We start from the raw sequence: 20,693 nt of genomic DNA on the forward strand, positions 1-20,693 counted from the left end.
CTTAGCAGACATTATTGGAGCTCCTGCAGCCAGACGGACAAACAACATGCTGGAGCTGTGTGAGGTAACCTGCAATCCTTTCTGGTGGTTATTAAGTGGATTAACCCCCTTAGATTTGTCTCAGCCATTTCTCCCATCTGTCTACTGTTACACCACAGACCTTGAGCTGTACAAACCCAACGGGACACACGTATGAAATTGCATCATGAAAAGATTAAGCAAGATGTCACAATGAGCATGCAAGCAAATCTTCTCCCACTGACCTACTGTACCATATAACTGTGTGACTGAGAAGGCATGCAACTCTCTCTCTCTCACACACACACACACACACACACTGCACGCTAACATTTTACTGCAGGAACACGCACACAGCAGCCTATGCATCACATGCACACTAAGTCGTTGGTTATTAATCTCAGTCGAGTGAACTGAAGACATGCAACTCGTGTACAGTACTGACACAAGAAGGGGGGTGGGGTGGGGGTTACATACACGTGACTTAAGACACAGCTGTCTGTATGGAGGGATTTAGGCTTAATGTGTAAGTGTGTCAGGGCATGTGTGTGACATTGTGGGGTTGTAACTAGGGTCAAGGTTATAAAGAAGCAGTTGCATCATTCAAAAAGTTTGTAAAAGTATTTGAATATATTTAAACATTGGATTCAAAAGCTGTGCTTCTTGAATAAATCAAATATCTGACTTGAGATGTACACATTGTCAGTAGATAACTTTTCAAAGATCAATGGTTGCTGAATTCTGGCTTTTTAAATGTATCCTTTAATTAAACAATTGGACTTATTAAAAATGTCATTCAAAATTGTACTTTTAAAAGCTCTGATAACTTGAACCAAGTCTTGATTTAAATGGCTTCAACAGTTTTAGACGTATCCCTTATCTTGTTTTTTTAGCCAATCTCCTGTACAGGATTGGTGCATATCAACAGTTAGCCTCAGTAAATCATGACTGAATGTTTTAATCATGCCAATCAGCTTTTACTGCTCACAAATGTACAGAAGTTGCACTTCTCAAGATCATAGGTGACCTATTTTAGCTGCTGTCATTGGCAGACCCTCAGCTTTAGTACCCTTTGAGCTCAGAGCAGCTTTTGACAGAGTCAATGATGCAATCCTCTTTAGAGTCCAGGTCTTCTCCCTCAATGCTCAGTGTGGGGTTCCTCTAGGTTTGGGGCTCAGACCCATTCGGTTCACCATTTAAAGTGAGAACAGAAAACATCAGTAACATATATTTAATGCAAGTGCAATGTCCCTGGTTATTATTAGTTGAATAAACAGGGCACACTGCAGTAAAACTAGTTTTTGAATTTCATTCTGAGCTACAAAAAAAATATGAATGATTCTGTTTCTTCTGTTAAATACAACAAACGCTCCATGTCACACAAATCATGTAAACCGAGTATCATCTGTGAGTCTTCCTGAGGTCAACACACTTTCACATCATACCAGTAACCTGATGCTGGTCAGTCTATAGGTAGAGTGAGCGGTTTGATCTGCCCTCAACGTACTTTAAGTTTGTTTTACTTTTAAGATTTATTATTGGGCTTTTATTTTTGATAGTACAGTGGCTAGAGTAGGAACGACAGGGAGAAAAATCAAAGCTTGTTTTTTTTAGATATTGTATCTCTCTCTCTCTCTCTCTCACACACACACACACACACACACACACACACACACACACACACACACACACACACACACACACACACACACACACACACACACACACACACACACACACACACACACACACACACACACACACACACACACACACACACACACACACACACACACACACACACACACACACACACACACACACACACACACACACACACACACACACACACACACACACACACACACCCCCCTTGATGCGTGTATCATCTTGCAGGGTTGCTGAAACTATATCAGTATAAACCAATGTAGAGATAACACACACACACATGTAAGAGATGGCCCTGTTTGCCATTTGATGCAGATAAAGTCATCAATACAAACCATTACTTAAACAATATACTGCACATGCAGGTAGGTAGGCGTTAATGCCTGGGAGTGGAAAGTGAGTTTTCAAAATACAGAAACAAGAGCAACATGTAGCAGAAGTGGCCAGACAGGTCATAACCTTTCAACACCACACACACTCACACCCATCTGTCCCTGTGAACTTTAACCTCCCGCATTATGTAGTGTTGTATCAAGGGGCAGAGGTCAGAGAAAGAGCCCACTGACCCGATTCTCCTCACCCTCGGTATTTGTATTTCTGCTGCTCAAGTCATGTTATTACTTGTTTCATTTTAGCAATCTAATTTCTGAAGAAATCCAATTTTCCCTCTAACCTTTTCTTTGAACTTAATTCACATTATGTAGGTCACTCCATGAATGTCTTTTCTTTTATATAATGTTTTTTTTTTCTGAAAGCCAAGGCAAATCATATATGTTCAGTTTTTTATCATTCTTATATCATAGTAAAATGTATAGTATAATAAACAAGAATGATGATTTTATAACAATGAAAACAACATAATGAATAAGAGAAGAATAAAAGAATAAGTTGTTGAAGAACAAAAGAGAAATGGTAAATCTGTTATAACTATAAAGTGAAATAAACAAAATGATTTGAGTAGGAAGAAATGAAAAAAAAAACGTACTAGTTTCATACTTTGTACATCATGGAAAGCAACGCAGTTAAAAACACTCAAAGTATTTGTGTTTAGCTCCACCTTGTGGTCAGTTTCAACCATAACTTTGATCAGTTTCAGCATTTTCAGTCTTACCAACCTTCAAAGAAACAGCTTGTATCAAAAAGCAGTCAGAAACGTAGGCCTAGATTTCTGTTTTTTCAATCATATCAATTTTCTGGAGAAAATAATTGACAAACTATACAACAATGAAAACAAAGACTCATGATAGATGTTAAATTGGCTTTATTTGTGGATATTTAATAGTAATTATAAATATTAAGTGCTTAGATTTAACTTTAAAAAATACTAATTCTGTTGAAATACATTTCTTACAGGCAAAGCGTGTAATGTTGAGAACCTTACTACTATATTTCAAAGCATAGTGAATGATAACTCATTAGTAGTGTAACACAGCTGACAGACATAACAGAAGTCATGCTAAAAAGTCCTTCATACTTTATTTTGTAGCTGATAGCCCTTTGTTACCGTCCTCTAACCTGAGGTTTGCACTCAGAGATGAACAACCCTGCACAGAAGGCTCATTTGTTAAAGTCATTTAAAAACATTTTCTAACAGGGTTATGATTGTCCCTGTGGGCATCGTCCAAACACTGAAAACAAATAGTATTCCATGTTGTAACCAGTTTTCACATTTCATTTTGCTGCATTAAAAGCTTTTTGGGATGGGATTTGTAATGCTGAGCTGATCTTATGTAAAAAATAAAATTCACATACTGGAACAATTCCATTTGACCAAATAAAAAAAATAAAAAACACTTTTCAGATTAATCTCTTTGACAATGTCATCTAAAAAGCTACAAAGCACTGTAAAAAGGGCTGTCTGTCTTTAGTTGACCTCAATAACAAATTCAAACCAGCAAAACAAAAGAGCTATCAGAAGGACAGCTCTCCACTCCTCAGTTGTCAAAATGAATTATGAGTATTAACATTTGTATCAAGTGCACCCTTTGCTCACATACAATATATCCTTCATTTCATAACAACAGAAAGTAAAAAGTCTTCCTTCACTGTGAGCTTATTAGACACCAAGAAAAGTATTCAGCATTAAAGACTAAAGAAAGGATCCAACATGGAGCTTAAACCCAAACAGAACAAACAAAAAAATATAATATTAACATTCTACTTTAGCGTTAAAAATTGAATACTGAAACGCAAGTTATTTAAATTAATACAATTTAAGTTAAGTTCAAACATTTACATCTTAAACTAGCAGAAGACAGAATCTATATAACAGACTTGCCAGATAAATACGATCTCATGTCAGGATTAACAGTGTTTCAAACACTGCATCATTCTTCTCATGCCCAGCACGACTTAAATCCTGACTAATGTCACATCCAACTCCGGTCCATTGGGAAATGCTTAGTCATCAACAAACAGTACGTCTCCCTCCTTAGTCACTGGCTGTGTGTGGTTAGAGAGGTTAGTCATTCCTGATGTAACCATTCCCAGAACATGAATCGCAGCCAGTCTGTTAGCTGGACTGATTTTGTTCAGCTATGTCTCATCTTTATTGTTTAGCAGCAGAGAAAACATAAAGTGCCGTTCAGTTTATGGTGAGGAATTATCCATAATGTGATCTCAATTTGTCCAAAATACAGAAGTGTATGGAAGGAAATGGGTCTTTAGTTGATTTTGGTTCACATATCCAAAAGATGGTGTTATTTAATAACACGTTAAAGAGTGAGAATATATCATATCCAAAGTCCTGTAGTGTTTCTCTGCTTTTTCTTGACGTCTCTTTTTCTGCATCCTTGGCAACTTTCCTCTCATTGCACCTCTCCTTATTCATGCCAGACTAACTCCCGGTATAAAATGTCTTAGGGTTGTTCCTGGTGAAGATAAACATCTTGCAGAGAGCACCTTAATTCCAAATTTTCAGGCATGGTGCAGTGGCGGGCAGCTCATATTTGCAGCACAGTGATATTCTCATGGTGATGAGTAGTTGCAAAAGGCCACAGAAGTTTTTTGGCCGCTGTCGCAGTTGAGCAGCTCCTCCATCTTCTTGATATAAATCCTAACTAAAAGCCAGGTCGGATGCTTTTCACTTGATATGTCGACTCCTGTGCTGAGCCCCAGGACTGGAAGAGGAGCCAAAGTGTTTCCTCCAGCGTGGTCGTAACACAAAGTCATAGTTTGCAGAGGTGCTCATTGCATAATAAACGTTGGCATTGTCAGGGATCAGGAGCTCTGGGGCAGAAAGAGAAATTCAGTGAATAAAGGGAGAAGTTTGACTTCTCTTAGCCTATTGGAACTGCTTTCTTTTAATGTCAAGACATTAACATTTCTGTGAAAGAGACTGAGATTCACTTTTGGAAATGTCTGCATTAATCTTTGTGTTGAAAGAATTAAATCATAATCAAAGCAACAAGTAAAAAAGGAAGCTCAATTGCATTATAGTTTTTAATTCACTTAGAGAACTCATTTTGTCTTTTCATAAAAAAGTAGTTGGCATTTTAAAGGCTTATGTAACAAAAAAAGGTTTGAACTAAGCCATTTCTTTAAAAAAAATTGAGGTGCATTTCTTGTAGTTAAGGTAAAACAGACAACTGACTCTATGTTGTAGAACATTTCCATGAAGGTCTGATGCTGCTCCACAGCTTTGTTAATCAGTTCACATTCTGCTTTAAACTATAATGATCCTGGTGTCTTGAATATGATTACAACTGGCAGGTTAGACCTGCAGTCCTGAAGCATCACACAGAGCTGACAATAGTCAGGTATAATATTTACCTTTTCCATTGTTGAGCATCTGACAGAGGCTAAAATCCCGGCAGCTGACATCCTCCATGTGGTGTTTTTCAAGAGCCCTCTGAATCACCTGAGGCGTGTGGTCCTGACTGGTCAGCTAGAGAAGGATCAGACGGCCAGATGTTAAGACACAAACAGGACAGTCTAACCCTCAATCTCTGGAAGACTTAAGAAATGGGACTTCTCTGTTCCCTCATTTTACATTTTTTTACAAGGTATATATTTTTTCTTTAAAAAAATATTGTACATACTTCTTGGTCTACATTAAGATGAATCACAAATGATTTAAGTAAAAAATAAATGTTATTTAACTCAATCCATTTGAGAATAAGCAATTTTTCAGCAAAAAAAACCCCACTTAAGATAATTGTTTATTTATTTTACACAAGAATATAAATTAGCAAAAGGCACATGGTTGGTGTTGGTGTGGTAGGAACATGTTAATGCCTTGTATGAAAACTATACCCAAAAGTCAATACAAAAGAAATTGATCATCAGTCATCAATTTAAATTTGAATTAATGAATTTTACATCTAAAATGGAAATATTCGTTAATTTCAGCCAAAGAGTTCTTTCTAAAACAACTTGGTTTTCTGAGTGACCTCCCATTGTCCTTACCAGTATGCTCTTGTAGACATTTCCATTGATGACGCAGTCCACACTGACCCTGATGATACATGAGTCAGCAACCTGCTTGTTGTAGACAGGCAGAGCAGCTGGAGGAGAGCTTGATGCTGATGACTCGTTCAGGACAAGAGAAGGAGAACTGAGGTCTGGATGTGATGAGCTACAAGATGAGCTGGACAGACTGGGAGAGGAGGTGGACGACATGGAGGTGCAGGAGAAATCCTCTGCAACGTTGTGAAGAGAGCCTGAGAAGGACTAAGGGAGGGGAGGAGCAAGGAGAAGTAAGCAAGTTAAAACAATATTTTGGTTTTGAAACTTTGTCCTTGCTGGTTCCATACACTCAGACTGTCACCACATGGGACTGGAGAGCGTTGGGGGCTCATACCTTTAGTTTGAGTCTGAGAGGGGAGGGCTGGGGGACGGAGAGATCGTCAAACTCTGAACTGCTGGAGCCTGAAGATGACACACTGATCTGGTCAGCGTGGGTCTTCCTGAGAGTGCAGTCATTTGATGTTCGCAACCTGCACACACAAATGCAGTTCAGAGGCATTAAGTTTCAGATCACAGAAGCTGAAATCAAAGTTTTAAAAGTCATGAGAGCATTATCTTTAGGGTACAGAATCTGGAATCTTTCAAAGAATGCTTTTTGTTTGAATTATGAATAAATGGGTATTTTCAGATCATCATAGAGATACAGATTTAAAAGCTTTTTATTCAACTATTAAAATAAGATTTCTTGGCAAGGGAGCCGAGTAAAATTTCAGAGGCTGGAGGTGGTTCTTCTGACTTACGTGGTGAGTTTCTTGTTCCGTAGTCGGCTGCTCCAGGAGCTGGGAGAGTTGGGACAGGGGTCGACTGGAGGCTCCAGGTCTTGAGACAGCTCATAGCTTCAGGAGACAAAAAAAAGAAGAAGATAAATTAGTAAACAAAGCTCCAATCCACTTTATGGCCTTTAACTCTTATCACAGTGGTGTCAGTGTGTGTTTGTCTCACCTCTCTTGATCTGTGAGCAGTGTGTGTGCCCGAAGCCAGTTGGTGATACAAGTGTTGACTGGGAGCTTGTAGTGGGAACAGGAAGCCTGAAACTGCCGAATTTGGAAAAGAATCTCAAACTCCTACAAGACAAAAAAAAGGGGAAAAATCTCTTCAGAAATCATGAAAATATGATTTTCTCTTCTGGATACATTGGACTATGGTGATCTTTTATACATCTGACAACACCCACTGGCCCCCCCGCCCATATGTTTATATTAACCTGAACAAAGATTTAAAGACACCCCTACATAGATCAAAATAAAACCCATAAAAAATTTAAAAAAAAAAAAATCATACAAAATATTGTATTCTTTATTTATATATCTTGTATGGCTGCTCATTGTTAGTCAGAAATTATGTTTACTGTGCTGCTACCTGGAAACTCTTTGAAAAGAGATTTATTTTTAATCTCAGTGAGTTTTTATCTCAAAGGTTAAATTAAAAAAAAAGGATATCACTGGCTATTCAAACTAATATCCATCATGTAAGACACCACTAGGAGGCGACACTTACCCGTCTGCGTTTTTCAAAGTTGATGAGTCCACCCTGCCAAAAACAAGGAAGCAGTAAGTTTCAATTATGAATATAGACTACATATATAAAGAAAAAAGTTGAGTTAGTGAGTGTTGGTGTGTGCTCACCTCCACAGTGTCAGGCAGTGCTGTATCCAGCATGGTGAGGACAGTCAGGTAAGTGCCAAGGTACGGCACAACGCCACTGTCTACGTTCTGAGCACACAAATCAGGCAACACAAGAAATAGTTAATCCACATAAATCTAAGGTCTTTTAAGGAAATGAAAAAAAGAGAAGATGAAAATTCAAATACAGTGGTGGCCTCCTACAAGTTTCCCCCACAACAAAAATAAGTTAACATTTGCATAAAAGGCTTAAAGTAATAAAGGAGTGGGAAACTTAAACAATAGAATATTGAATTCGCTAAATGTAATGATAGTGCTCTATAAACACATCACTATCAATAATCAAACAGAGTGATGTGGGGGGTATAAAACATTGTACACACAGCCCCACCTGGACTGAGTAAACTGAGAATTGTTCACTGTCGTCAGCTTTATTATCCTTCCATAAGCGAAGGGAAAATCTAAAGGTCATTTGACTTGTATTATCTTTTCCGTCGAATGAATGGACAGATTAAAAAAAGAAAAAGGGAACAAGAAGTGTGGTGTCAATAATAGCAGCTGAAAACAGCTGGACAACATGTGACTTTAGGGAAGTAGAACTGATGATCTAGGCAGAGAAAAAGAACCTCTGGTAAAATAAAGTGAATATGTCAGCTAGACCAGCCAGTAAAAAATGAAAGCCGATGTTATTTAAGGTTATAACAAATGATGACTGTTTTCTTACCGTCTGTCTGGACACTGAGCAGACACTTGACTTGGAGCCTGGGGTAATACTGTCATCTGGGTGACTCTCATCCTGCAGAGAACATACAGCACTCCAGTCAGCATAAATAAAATAAGAGCTCCTTAGAGTGTTGATAAATGACATTTGGTGTAAGGTGCTGGCAAAGCACACTTGTTGCATAACTTTTCTTTTTAAGGTTTGTCACCATCTGACAGAGTGTTAATGGGTGTGGGAGGCTGCCTCCACAGTGCAGCTTGTGTTGACAAAAACAGCCAGAAGCCATCATCCTTTTGTGTTGGTAATGCCCTCGGGCGTTTACAATAATCCTTTATTGATCCACAGTGGGGAAATTCAAGGTTTACATGGAGATCATTAGCCTGTATTCAATATATTCAATCATATCTCATTATTTTTAGTTCTTAACTCTTCACTTCAATTTCAACTTTTATTTCTGTGAAAGAATAACAATGCCCTTTATATTATTATTATATTATATTATCTACTATGTAATAGAAACTGGGCTGCTCATGATGAGTAATGTCAGACACATTCATATGAGTTGTTTTCTTCTGGGAACAAAGGACAAAGAATTGAAGGAGAACTAAACGCTGAACATTCATTCAGATTCATGGGCTCAAAAAGACATGACATGACTAGTTAAAGGGAAAACAAATACTGGCACACCACTAGGAGAGGCTGTCTGGAAACAACAGAGAAAAACGATTACTTCATTGGCTGTTTCTTAGAACTATATTTAAAGTGTGACATGCATTTACAACACTTGACTTCATCCTATAAACCGACTGTTTTCACTATGGCTTAATCTGAAGATTATTTTTGTTGAATTGATCGACAAAAACTTTCCAACAAGATTGTCTTTCTAAAATCATGAATTTAACAATAAATATTGTCTAAGGAAAGTCAAGGGAAAAAAGTAGAAAATCAATCAAATTACTAAAGAAAGAGCATCAACAATTCAAAGCCTGGGCATACTAGAAAGTAACCTATTGTCGTCTCATTGTGATATGTATTTTATCATTTCTTCAGCGATTCTAGTGTCAGGAAGTGAACAGGCCACAGCATTTCACCTCCACCTTCACACTTCCAACCATGCCCCAGAATAGAGCTAGCACGAATACATCCTCACAGATCTTTCCCTCATTTATAAGACAGAGCAAACAGGATGTGTGTGTGTGTGTGTGTGTGTGTGTGTGTGTGTGTGTGTGTGTGTGTGTGTGTGTGTGTGTGTGTGTGTGTGTGTGTAAAAAGTAGTTACCTCCACCAGGATGTCTTTGCTGGTTAGCACACAGTTTTCATCGAGGAAAGCATCGCACAAGTGGTCAAAGGTGTCCATGCTCTCCCTAAAAGCAAACAAATTCAGCTCGTCAAGACAGCATTCTTTTTGAATATTCACCTTAATCGGGGTTCCATGCTTAAAGAAAGATAAAGTCTTGTTCTAGAGGGAGGGTGGAGTCCATGGGTGGAGATACCAGCAGAGGAGAGGGGATTTTTTTTTTTTTTTACCAGAATCCAACATGTGACATCACAAGTTGAGCAAATTTGAAAAGGAGCACTTTTCTCTGTGTTGTAAGACTTATGCAGACCACAAACAAAGGACTGGATGGGTTTATCTCACATTTTGTGGGTCGGTAGAGACTCAGGTTACCCAAATATATGTTCAAAAACACTGTAAAAGGGGATTTTTCATAATATGTCCCCTTGAAATAAGTCTTGTATATTCTAATTACTTTCTGACCTGCAGACAGCAGCCCAGGTTTTCTTGAGGCGATACACAGCATTGGACAGCAGGGCTGAAAGGATCGCCCTCAAGGAGGAGAAATTCTTTAGCCGTCTACAGTCCTGCACAAAAAGAAGAAGAGAAACATATTAAGGATATGTATGGGCATTAATATTACCTCATTGAAAACCTTTCATGGGATTCAAACTTTGTTGGGCCCTGACCTGAGCGATAGCAATCCACCACTCGATGATGTGTGCTCTGAGGGTGGGGCTGGTGTGAGCACGGCGAGGTGAGCTCGGGGAAGCGGAGGGGTACAGGAAGGTAGAGGAAGAGCCTGGTGATGAGATGGGTGAGGAAGTGGAAGGACTGGGAGTGGACGGGCAGAGGAGTGAGGTGATGACACGGTTGGTCACAGCGTTGAACTGACAGATGGTGGCACGGACGGTGGGTGCAATGTTCCGATTTTCCTTCTTGTCACGCTGGGACCAGATGCAGCCCAGGCAGTGGAAAGGAACAACTCTGACGAGCAATTCCTGAAGGAGATGATGCCAGGGAGATGCATTATAAACAAGTGACCCACAGTTACACAAAGATGAGCTTTGAGATAAGGAATAATGAAACCTACAGCGTCCAATCTGGTCAGCTGCTCTGCCACTTCTCTCTCAGTGAAGAACATAAAGTTGTATTTGTTTTCTTCCTTCATGCACGTCTCAACTCCGTCCTCCAGATTACTGTGCTGCTGTTTCGATGACTCATTGTGGTGCACTGACGCAGACTGGCTGCAATCTGTCAAACACACCAAATCATACATCAACAACACTTCACAAATTGTGATGTTATCTAAAGTTTAAATGCCACCCAAAGATTAAAAGTGGCCTGCTCTTCATGAATTAAGGCAGGTTGAAATGAAGCCTTCAGGTTACATCTCCCGTTGCCTCATACCTTGTTCCTGGAGCCTCTTGAGGAGGGTCTCAGCAGTGTGTGCCAATCGTCTGAAACAGAGACGCCGCCGCAGTTGGACACACAACAGCCGGAGAGCCTGGTACTGAGGGGGCTTATGAAAGTCTTCACTGTACTCCTCCAGCCACAGCCTGATCACTGGAGGTAAGGTACTGAAGGGAGGGAGAGGCAAATCAAAAAGCTTTCAATTTAGGGTTATTGCTTCACTTGTTCAGATCAAGGTCTGGCAACATTGGCAAATTTTGTAACACACAGATAATAAAAAATCTCATAAAGTATGGAACTATGTTATGTTTAAAAATTGGCTAATTAAAGTCAATTATCAAATCTCAGTTTGGATTGAAGACAAATCTACACGACTTTGGTCATAAAAGGTGTATAAAAAATAAAAAATAAAAACTCACCTGCGTGTGCACACAGTCTTATCCAGGTTGGTGATTGACTCATCTCTGTGAAAGATTAAACAAAAAATTATTTTACTTGTAACAAAAATCTTTGATGTGTTGGGTGAGCCGTCAACAGTAAAAGAACAGATCCAAACGGCCGTAAAAGCCCCCTCATATGGGGAGTGTTTTGAGACTTTAGATTCCATTGGTTGGGTTTTTATTTTTAATATCTATTCGATTTTATTTCTTGTTATTCAATTGTCTTTATGTTGTTATGTTATATCTTGATTTAAGTTAAATATATTATGTATTGTTATCAATATGAAAATGTGATTTGTAAGTGTTTTACATCAAAATGATTGTAAACTTGGGGCGCTGGTGGCACAGTCGTTAGTGCGAGCGTCCCATATATGGAGGCTATAGTCCTCAATGCGGGCAGCTCAGGTTCAAATCCGACCTGTGGCTCCCGCATGTCAAGCCCATAGACTGTAAAAATAATGTCAATCCCCATTCTCTCTGCCTGATTTCCATCTCTATTCACTGTCCTATCTCTCAGATAAAAGGCACAAAAAGCCCAAAAATAAATCTTAATAAATAAATAAATTATTGTAAACTTGGCAATGATCGAAATTGACAGGGTGAAAAGCTGCACTTATACATTTATACAATTCTCAACAGTAAATAGTTAAAATATTGTAAACTAAAAGAGCACTGAACAACACATAGGAAAAAATGTGCCAAAGTATTGATAATTGGTATTTGTTCTGCCCTATGATGAAATCAAGTGACTGTAAAGTGTGAAGTATCTTTATTCAGCCTTTTATTGTCATGATATAAGTATTTCTTCATTAATTATCTTTCTTAAAGCTGCGAGGCAAGTCTCACAACTGTTCAATGTGACATTTTGTATATGTTTGAAATGGGCAATAAATTGTGAATTCTAAAAAAATGTTTTACTTGACAGTTACATTTAAGTAACAATCACCACATTAAGTGACAAGAAAACATCCTGTAAAAATGTATCAGGGTGTATTCCTCCGTCACTGTTCATCCTGTGGAAACGTCCAGCAACACTCAGAGTCCCTACAGAGACCCTCCCACCAACAATAGACAGAACAATATCGCCCGTTAAGGCATCATTTTAGTGTAAATGCAATTTAAGTCAAGCTTTTTATCAATAGTGATATTTTTCAGACCCTGGCCTTTACATCAGGGTCATTCTCTCTGCTTCATATTGACACAATGAGTCAGAAATTAGGAGAATAGTCAAATTCAGAAATTAAAGAATGTAAAACACATTTCTTAAAAAAAAAGTAATACAGCCTCTACTAAGACACAGTACAGCTGGTTTACAGGTTAATGACAGCAACAAAATGCTACATCCTGAACATGATCCTGTAGGGCAAAGGAGGGAAAACACACTTCCAAGTCTGTTCTTGGGCTGACCCCACATAAAGCTCACACGAACCATGTTGCCACCAGCATCACAGTTATGAGGGTGACTGTTTGACAAAAAATATCAGGTGAAGGTTTCAAGGAGGAAACCATTAGAAAGGGTAAGCTTCATGGACCAGAGAGAGACAAAGGACTGGACAGGTCCTATGAACCGGGTCTGAGCTTCTCAGTCATCATAAACGAGGCTCAAAGAAAACTGTTGGGAAATCTTCACTTTTCCCCACAAATGTTTTTGGAAGTTCAAAAACCAGAGAGGCTTTTCTGTGAGTGAATGTTTAGGCTAAATGAGAACAGTAAATCTCAGAGCATAGTTTACTGTGATTTTGTTAGGTGGAGAATCACCTCTGCTGGGTGTGGAGGGTGTCGACATGACCCATCTGTAATGGAACAAAGCTGCTCGCTGCTTTGTTTAGTTCATGACGATAATACCTGCCATAGTAACCTGTGCAGCGTCAAGAGCTTTGCTTTCGGAATACCTAAGGTGACCTAAAAATGTGGTCATTAGCCGTCATCTCTAGCAATAGATGTATGCTTCAGGCATGTTGTAAATGCTGGTGACGTATACTGTATACTGCAGCACACAAAAGAATATCAAATCAATGTCAATAAGCTAAAAGATTTCAGGTTTTTGCTCAGCAGAAATTCCATTAAAGAAAACACTTGGAGCCGATCCCAGCTGCATGTCATTGGGTGAGAGGCGAGGTACACCCTGGAATGTTTAGTCTAGCTCTATCAAATTGTAATTCTGCAGCTCTAAAGCTTAACAGTTGACATGATGCAAATAATGCATATTGACAGTGATTATATCTGGATAAATCTGAAATGCTTAACAGAGTAGACAGAAGTCAAACTGCCTCAGTTTTCTCATTTGTCAGCTTGCTTGCCACCGTGTCATGAACACATGTCTCAGTACAACTAAAGTCTGCAGAGTCTTGGTATGGTAAGTTCCTTACCTCTGAAACAGCATCTCGATGAGGGTGTCGGTGGATGTGAAGGCCCTGTAGGTGGAGAGGAAGATGTGGCTGAAGTTGGGCTCGTCCGGCTCTGGGGTCAGCAGGTGGGTGACGAGACGGTCCAGGGGGCCGACCTTCAACCTGCGCACTTTTACCGTGTGGTACTGGACAAAGCTGAAGGCTGTTGGGAGCTCTACTGTGTCCGAGCTCTGCAAGACCGGCTCTCTGCGCAGCGTGACGCCAAACACAGCCCCGTTCTCCTCCTCCTCTCCCCACTCTTGCACTGGGTCCTGCAGGTGAGAATGCAAGTTCAAGATCTGCGTACACAAATACGTTTATAATACACTCTGCTGCTTTCTACTTCATATGGTAGATAATACATACTGTTCCTTTGGAAAATAGAAACCGAGACAACTTGCTGAACTTGGAGAAGTATAAAAAATCTCTGCACTACCAGGAACTTTTACTAAGTTAATGTTTTTTAATGTTGTAAAAAAGTTATGATCTCTTTAAACCCTTGCAGTTTAACCAAATTATTTTGACACTCACCTTCATTCCTAAGATTTCTGCTTGTGACCCAGCCTTGCGCTATTACGCGACAGACACCTGATGACTAACCCTAACCCGATGAGTGGGTAGAGAAGCATGTGTATGTCCACAAATACAGCACCAAGTTATCGAGCCACAGCTTTTAAAAAATGTTTTTACATAGGCTACTTGCACCACTGTCTTTTACGCGTTGAGTATATCCCTCTGTTTGTTTCCTCTCACTATAACCTTTTGTAGAGGAACAATAACACATTAAATGCATTTTACTAAACACGTGTAGTTGCAAAAAAAACAAAAAAACAGCAGGCTAACAGTTAAGATAGCAGTCATATTCTGGGTGATGAACTTAACAATACTCTTTTCACTGTTATACCACATCGCAGTTTAGTGGCTGTGTGTATGCAAACTTTTTTTTGAATCATGCCAGTTGTTCTGATAATCAAAGTAAATCTAAGCTTTTTAAATCTAATACACTGTAGTCTAGATCAATGATGTATGTACAGTGTAAATGACATTATCAATGACAATGACATGATTAAAATAAGGCAGATCAAACCTCATCTTCAACACCGATGCACTGCCCTACAATGAGCCTCTATGACTGCACAGGTATAGACAACATTACAGCACTTCTCCCATACGGGCTTTATGTAATCACCATATTATTTCAACAACAGAATCTTTTAGTTATTACACCAGATATCACACGAAGGACACTCGGACAATAACCAAGGTACGGGACAGAACGACAGTGTTCAATGAGTAAACCCATTGTGTTCGCACATGTTTGTCCTGGTGACATGAGTCAGAGTTAATGAGGTTCACCTGTAAACCAGCAACAACAACAACAACACCAATTTACAAAAAAATATCAATACAACCTCATGTTTTAATACACTGCATCTCGTTATCTGCACTCAAAACAAAGCAGAGAGTATGTATTTTAACCTACCATCGACAAGGGCCATTTTCCCATGTTTGCTCTTTCAGCGGAGATGTTGTAAAGAATTCCTGTCTCTTCACGTATTTGGACAGCGCCGCAGGAAAACTGTCAGGCTTTCAGCTCTGCCCTGACAAAGTTTTTAGGCTGAATAATAAATGAAACTTTCATTTTTGAAAACTAAAAGCAAAAAAAAAAAAAAAAAAAAAAAAGTGTCAACTGTCATTGAGGTTAGCGACAGGCAGAGAGTGACAGCAGGTAAACTAGTTGGAGAGGAGAATGAATGTCGGAGGGAATGGGCGTGGTTAAGGGACTGGTAAGGGCGGGGCTTACGCTATGAACCAATGAATATCAAGAGTTTGCGAATTAATATTCAGATATGATTCAGATTTAAATATGAGACTATGACTGAAACCTGAACATGACACGCATACTGAAATCCTGATCCCTTTCGCGTTGGGCTGCATGAAAAGCTAAATACAAAGTTAGGGGGCAAACTAAAAGCAGTCAATTGAAATGCATTTACAGTGAAGAAATTATATTTAGTTTAAGGGTGTTTGATAGAATTCACCGTCTTTGAAAAAGTGACTTGCCAAGATTTTCTAGGGTAAGCATAATAGATACAGGCTGTTTGTGAATTTTGCACCAATTATTTTAAAGTTTTTATTGAGAAAAGTATAATCTAAAGTTATTTTCATAGTTTTATAGCTTATAACATAATAAAAGATATTGCATTAGTATGAGCTTTATAAAGTCTGCTACATTAAGAGATTATTTACTCATGGCAGTCCACCTCCTAAGTGGTGAGTGGTGGAAATAATTCAGGTTGATTAAGGGTGTAAGCCAAGCATTTAACACATGGATCAAATATATTTACTGACCGGACTAAGAGTTTTTTTTTTGTCCTACAACAGAATTTAAGAAATTTGAACTGAACTTCTTTCCATGTAAGAATCAAAGACAGAGATGACACTCTGACCTCTGGTGGCCAAACTCTAAACATTACAGATCAGTTTTGCTAGTTTCCTGAAGCTCTCTGTCTGGATCAAGGAAAAGCTCTCTAACTATAAATTTGCTCCTCCTTCTCCTCATTCTGATCAGGAAATACCTATTTTCTACAAAAGAAACCACACCTTTTTTGTTTTTTTTTGTTTTACAGGAACACCTTAAATGTAAGATGCAAAAGGAAATGATCTGTCTACCAGAAGTGTGACAATCAAAATGCTGTGAACAGTGCATTTCAGAGCCTCTGTCACTGAAGAATCCTGTCTGGAATCTAGTTTTTCTCGTCTGTCTCCAGCTGATGATCTTGCCTATGGTGTCAGGGGTGTGGTAGACATACCACATGAAGCTCCTATTATTGACTTCAGCGTGTGAGTTCATGGGAGAATAAAATAAAGGAAATATGCAAATTAAGGTCCTTCAGTACTGGTGAAAACATTGCACAGAAGTACATTCAGAAAAACGCTGACGAACAGAAACACATTGTGGCAACACCGACATGCTGAGAGCACAGAGGACATTTTTTGTCAGGCTGTCCGCTGCTCTTTTAGCTCAAAGAAAATAATGAGCTTGTTGTTTCTCTAATGAGTTTCTTTCTCGCTCGTTACCAAAGATCTACACTCATCCATCCCAGCCACTCTGTCTTTGTACAGAGGCTAAACAAAAGGACGGCCCTCAATTAGTGCTCATTAGACACATGAATGGTTGATGAGGTGGCAGACAACCAACAAGCATGGATGACTCTATAACGCCCTGGCTCAAGTTGTTCCTTCAAAAACACAATTCAAAAGTCTTTTTTATCAGCAGGAAATAGAGAACACAGATACAGGGTTTTTATTTTATTTTATAAACTTCCTGGAGAGTCTGGGCACGTTCGTATGAAGTGTAACAAAACATCTGCTGATCTTGATGACCTACAAAATACAAAAACGTTCAGCTAAGATAGCAATTGTGGAAGTTCCCAGGTACAAACCTGATGTAAATAATGACTGAATATATGACAGCTACTCTCTAACAGATATGTGTATGATAACTCTAGTAGCCCAGTTACCCCAAATAAATCACTAAATGACGTAAATATCAGAGGACAATAAATATCAGTTTGAAAGTTCATTAAAAAAAACAACACGTGTTTCTACAAAAACACACCACCACCCAGCTGTGTGACACACAAATAAGCCATGTTAGTGATTGAGCAATTAGTCTCTTAACTTATAACTCCATATATATAAGGAGTAATGTAATAGTTGGTTTCTTTGGGGTTGTTTTGTTGTTCTAGCTAAATACTGAACTTGAAGAGTCACAAGCCTTTTTGCAGATTTCTTATTTGGCTATGTTACACTTGGGAGAGCAAATTGTTAGTCTTGAAAAGAAATATCAGATTAGCAAACAGTGAAATAATTATCACTTGCAGCCCTCAGTGGGTGATATGAATTCATTACTAATGCTGATACAGACAGACGTGTAAAGTCAGCCTTTTGGCTACACTATAACCTCATACAATTTAACATGCTATCTCATGCAGCCTTGGAGATGTTAATAAACTTACATACAAATATTTGATGCTAAAGGTTATCTCATAATATAAATTTTTCTGAAGGGGGGAAACCTAAATAAATGAAAATAAAAATCTATATTAAAGGGATGAACCACCGTTCGTTCTGAGTGCATTTGGCATCTCTTGTGTTACGTTTAAACTAAATATTTATATCATAACCTGGTAGATGACAGAAGAGTCACATGTCTTGATGTTTTGACTTCTTGACCTCGCTTCCATGCATGTCATTATAAGAAACTACTCCATGACTCGTGACCTTTGTTAAAATTATCAGATGAATGTCAGATAAGCATCAAGATGACAATAGGCGTGAGGTCACCGGGAGAAGCTGTTACAGTACGCTGTAACACAGCAGGCGGATCACCTACAAAAGGAGTCAAGACACTTTGTGTAGTTTTGTTTCAACTCACCTCACACGGTCCGTCAGTGTCCAAAAGCTGGAAGCTCGTCAGCCACACGCCAGGCTCGGTGTCTGTGTGGACGTCCACGCACTGACTGGGCCGCAGCCAAAGTAGCTTCTTCATTCTGCCCACCTTGCTGCGGAGGCTGCGGCACTCCTCTCCATTACCACCTCCACACACGGAAAGTACGGTCCTCATCTCCCACTCTGTGTCACGATACAGGCCCACACACCTCGTCAGATCTCCTCCACACCTGATGCCTCATCTGTGCCATGGAGGAAAGTGTGAAAACATCAGACATGGTTGTTTGCTGTATGACTTCATTTGGAATTTATTTTTATTCCACTTATTTAGGAAAAGTCCAGGTCAACTGTTAGATGCAGCAGGTCAAATTTTAAACTTCCAGCTCTTTTGAATAGCATTAAAAAAATAAAAACATGGGTTATTCCGTTAGTGGCCGCATTGAGCAAAAAAAAAAAAAAATCATGGTTAGATTTATCATGCAGGACAGAAACAGGGTTAATGTTTGAGTTTTACTTAAATCATTATGAGCATCACAGCTCAATAATATGATTTATATTTAGTCAAAAAAAAATACATTTCTTATTTAAGTCAACCTGTCCAAACTCATGAAGCAATCTTCACTTAAATCCACAAAATTGCATCAAACTGTGCATATCAGTGACTGTTATCCCCAGTTTGGCTAAACAGAAATAAAAATACAAGCAGCCCTGTATCATTATCAATTCAAATGTATGACTTTAGCATCGTCTTAGATGGCCAGATCATGAAAACAATCACTGAGAACATGAACCTGCTCAATGTTCAATATTACCATCAAATATTTCTTCAATAAAAAGTACTCTCACATAATCAACAGATAGAACAATTCACTAAAATCCATATCTAGAGAAAACACATTTCTTCTACAGCATCCCTGAGAAAACTCAGTATATCTTAGCATCCAAAAACCAAAACCCATCTAACCCTTTAAATATAGTAACTTAGCTGTAACCTTGCGTCTGTTGAATCAGCGTCTCCTCAATCCTGATGACCTCCATATTCAGAGCTGTATTTGTCCAGATAGAAAATTCAAGTAAAGACATTGTGAAACTTGGAGCGGAGAGACTCTGGCATTTATCACCGAGGACTGATTGTTCTGTGTGTTTGTGTGGGATGATTCTCTGCGTGAGTGTGTGTGTGTGACTGTGTGTGTTTGTGTGGCCTCCTCCCTGTTTGTCTGTAGACCCTCAATGGTACATAATTGTGTCCCATTTTGATTGTATTTCACATCCAATCATTCCAACTCACTGACCTCCTCATTACACTGAGGCACAACCTCTCCCTGTCCCCATTTGCACCTTACTCCTACAGTGATACAAACACTGTCAATAACATTAGAATGATTGACATATGCTTAAAGTAAGGGCAGGGAAATAAAAAGTGGCCCATATTCAAGCATTGGTTGAATAGGGTCCACTTCACAGTTGTTCATATTGCATTTCAACAACAAATGGCTAAACACATTTAAGAGTGTGCTGAAATCCTCTTAAAGAAAAACATGCTTCTTACCTGTGGATGGGAAAGAGGGAAATATTCTAAAAATGAATCACTTATAACAAAGACTCACACGACTCACACAGCCAGCTGAAACATGATGTGTGGGAGACCAGGTGGCAGGAGATGTTGAGGAAACTCTCACTCACGCTGCTGGCAGCCATTCAAACTCTGCAGCGGAGTGCCAAGGTCCGCCTCCTCTCTCTGATTGGTTTGAAAAAACACCAATAGAAAAAAAATGCTTTTTATGCAGGCGACTATACACCATACACAGGCTCGGATGTATTTGCCGATATATTTGGCTTATTTATTAACGAACATTGGTCGACATGATTCATGATTTTGGGTTGTATTTCATATGTTAGTGCATGTTTTAATGTTATGATGAGGCCATCAATAATTGAATATGTAGGTCATAACTAAGCCTGTGTCTAATTTGAATATAACCCAGCTAGAGAACATCTTACACTACCTTTCATTCTATCCGCGATCTTCAGTTTGAGATCTCTGTCAACAAGGTGTGACATGTTTTTTAGTGTTTAGAAGGCTACATTCGTACATTATTAAATACTTGTATACTTGCCAAGTTACATTAAGTAGGCCTATCTTTTTTTTGTTCAGTCTTTCACGTTTTAAAAAAAAGTCTTCCACATATAACCCTTCGTTGTTTATGAAAAATGAATATTTCATTC

General features: G+C 38.9%; 1 protein-coding gene across 4 annotated transcripts; it reads right to left on the minus strand.

Annotated features, from left to right (window-relative positions):
• Positions 1 to 2,930: 2,930 nt before the first annotated feature.
• rgl3a (ral guanine nucleotide dissociation stimulator-like 3a) lies at positions 2,931 to 20,108 on the minus strand. 4 transcript variants are annotated; one of them, XM_020653320.3, is made up of 19 exons: positions 20,017 to 20,108; positions 19,460 to 19,513; positions 18,454 to 18,709; positions 13,995 to 14,284; positions 11,605 to 11,649; positions 11,183 to 11,352; positions 10,866 to 11,026; positions 10,462 to 10,773; positions 10,256 to 10,359; positions 9,776 to 9,860; positions 8,500 to 8,571; positions 7,779 to 7,865; positions 7,651 to 7,683; positions 7,096 to 7,217; positions 6,894 to 6,989; positions 6,488 to 6,623; positions 6,094 to 6,357; positions 5,458 to 5,572; positions 2,931 to 4,914 (listed from the first exon to the last, which is right to left on the minus strand). In XM_020653320.3, the coding sequence occupies exons 3-19, from the start codon at positions 18,640 to 18,642 to the stop codon at positions 4,769 to 4,771; spliced, it is 2,427 nt and encodes an 808-aa protein (XP_020508976.1). In that variant the 5' UTR covers positions 18,643 to 18,709; positions 19,460 to 19,513; positions 20,017 to 20,108; the 3' UTR covers positions 2,931 to 4,768. The 4 variants fall into 4 exon arrangements, with proteins under 4 accessions (XP_020508976.1, XP_029136906.1, XP_020508975.1 ...); XM_029281073.2 differs by having other exon boundaries at positions 20,075 to 20,093; XM_020653319.3 differs by lacking the exon at positions 20,017 to 20,108 and having other exon boundaries at positions 19,460 to 19,956.
• Positions 20,109 to 20,693: the final 585 nt, after the last annotated feature.

The sequence above is a fragment of the Labrus bergylta genome, chromosome 1 (assembly GCF_963930695.1).
Source record: "Labrus bergylta chromosome 1, fLabBer1.1, whole genome shotgun sequence".
Taxonomy (NCBI): Eukaryota; Metazoa; Chordata; class Actinopteri; order Labriformes; family Labridae; genus Labrus; species Labrus bergylta.

Bases quoted from the DNA above. Each gene is read 5' to 3' on its own strand.
- rgl3a (XM_020653320.3), bottom strand. From the start codon at position 18,642: ATGAGGACCGTACTTTCCGTGTGTGGAGGTGGTAATGGAGAGGAGTGC. The intron at 14,285-18,453 runs GTGAGTTGAAAC...TCTCACCTGCAG, and splicing joins ACACTGACGGACCGTGTGAG to GACCCAGTGCAAGAGTGGGG. The intron at 10,360-10,461 runs GTCAGGGCCCAA...CTTTTTGTGCAG, and splicing joins GGTGGATTGCTATCGCTCAG to GACTGTAGACGGCTAAAGAA.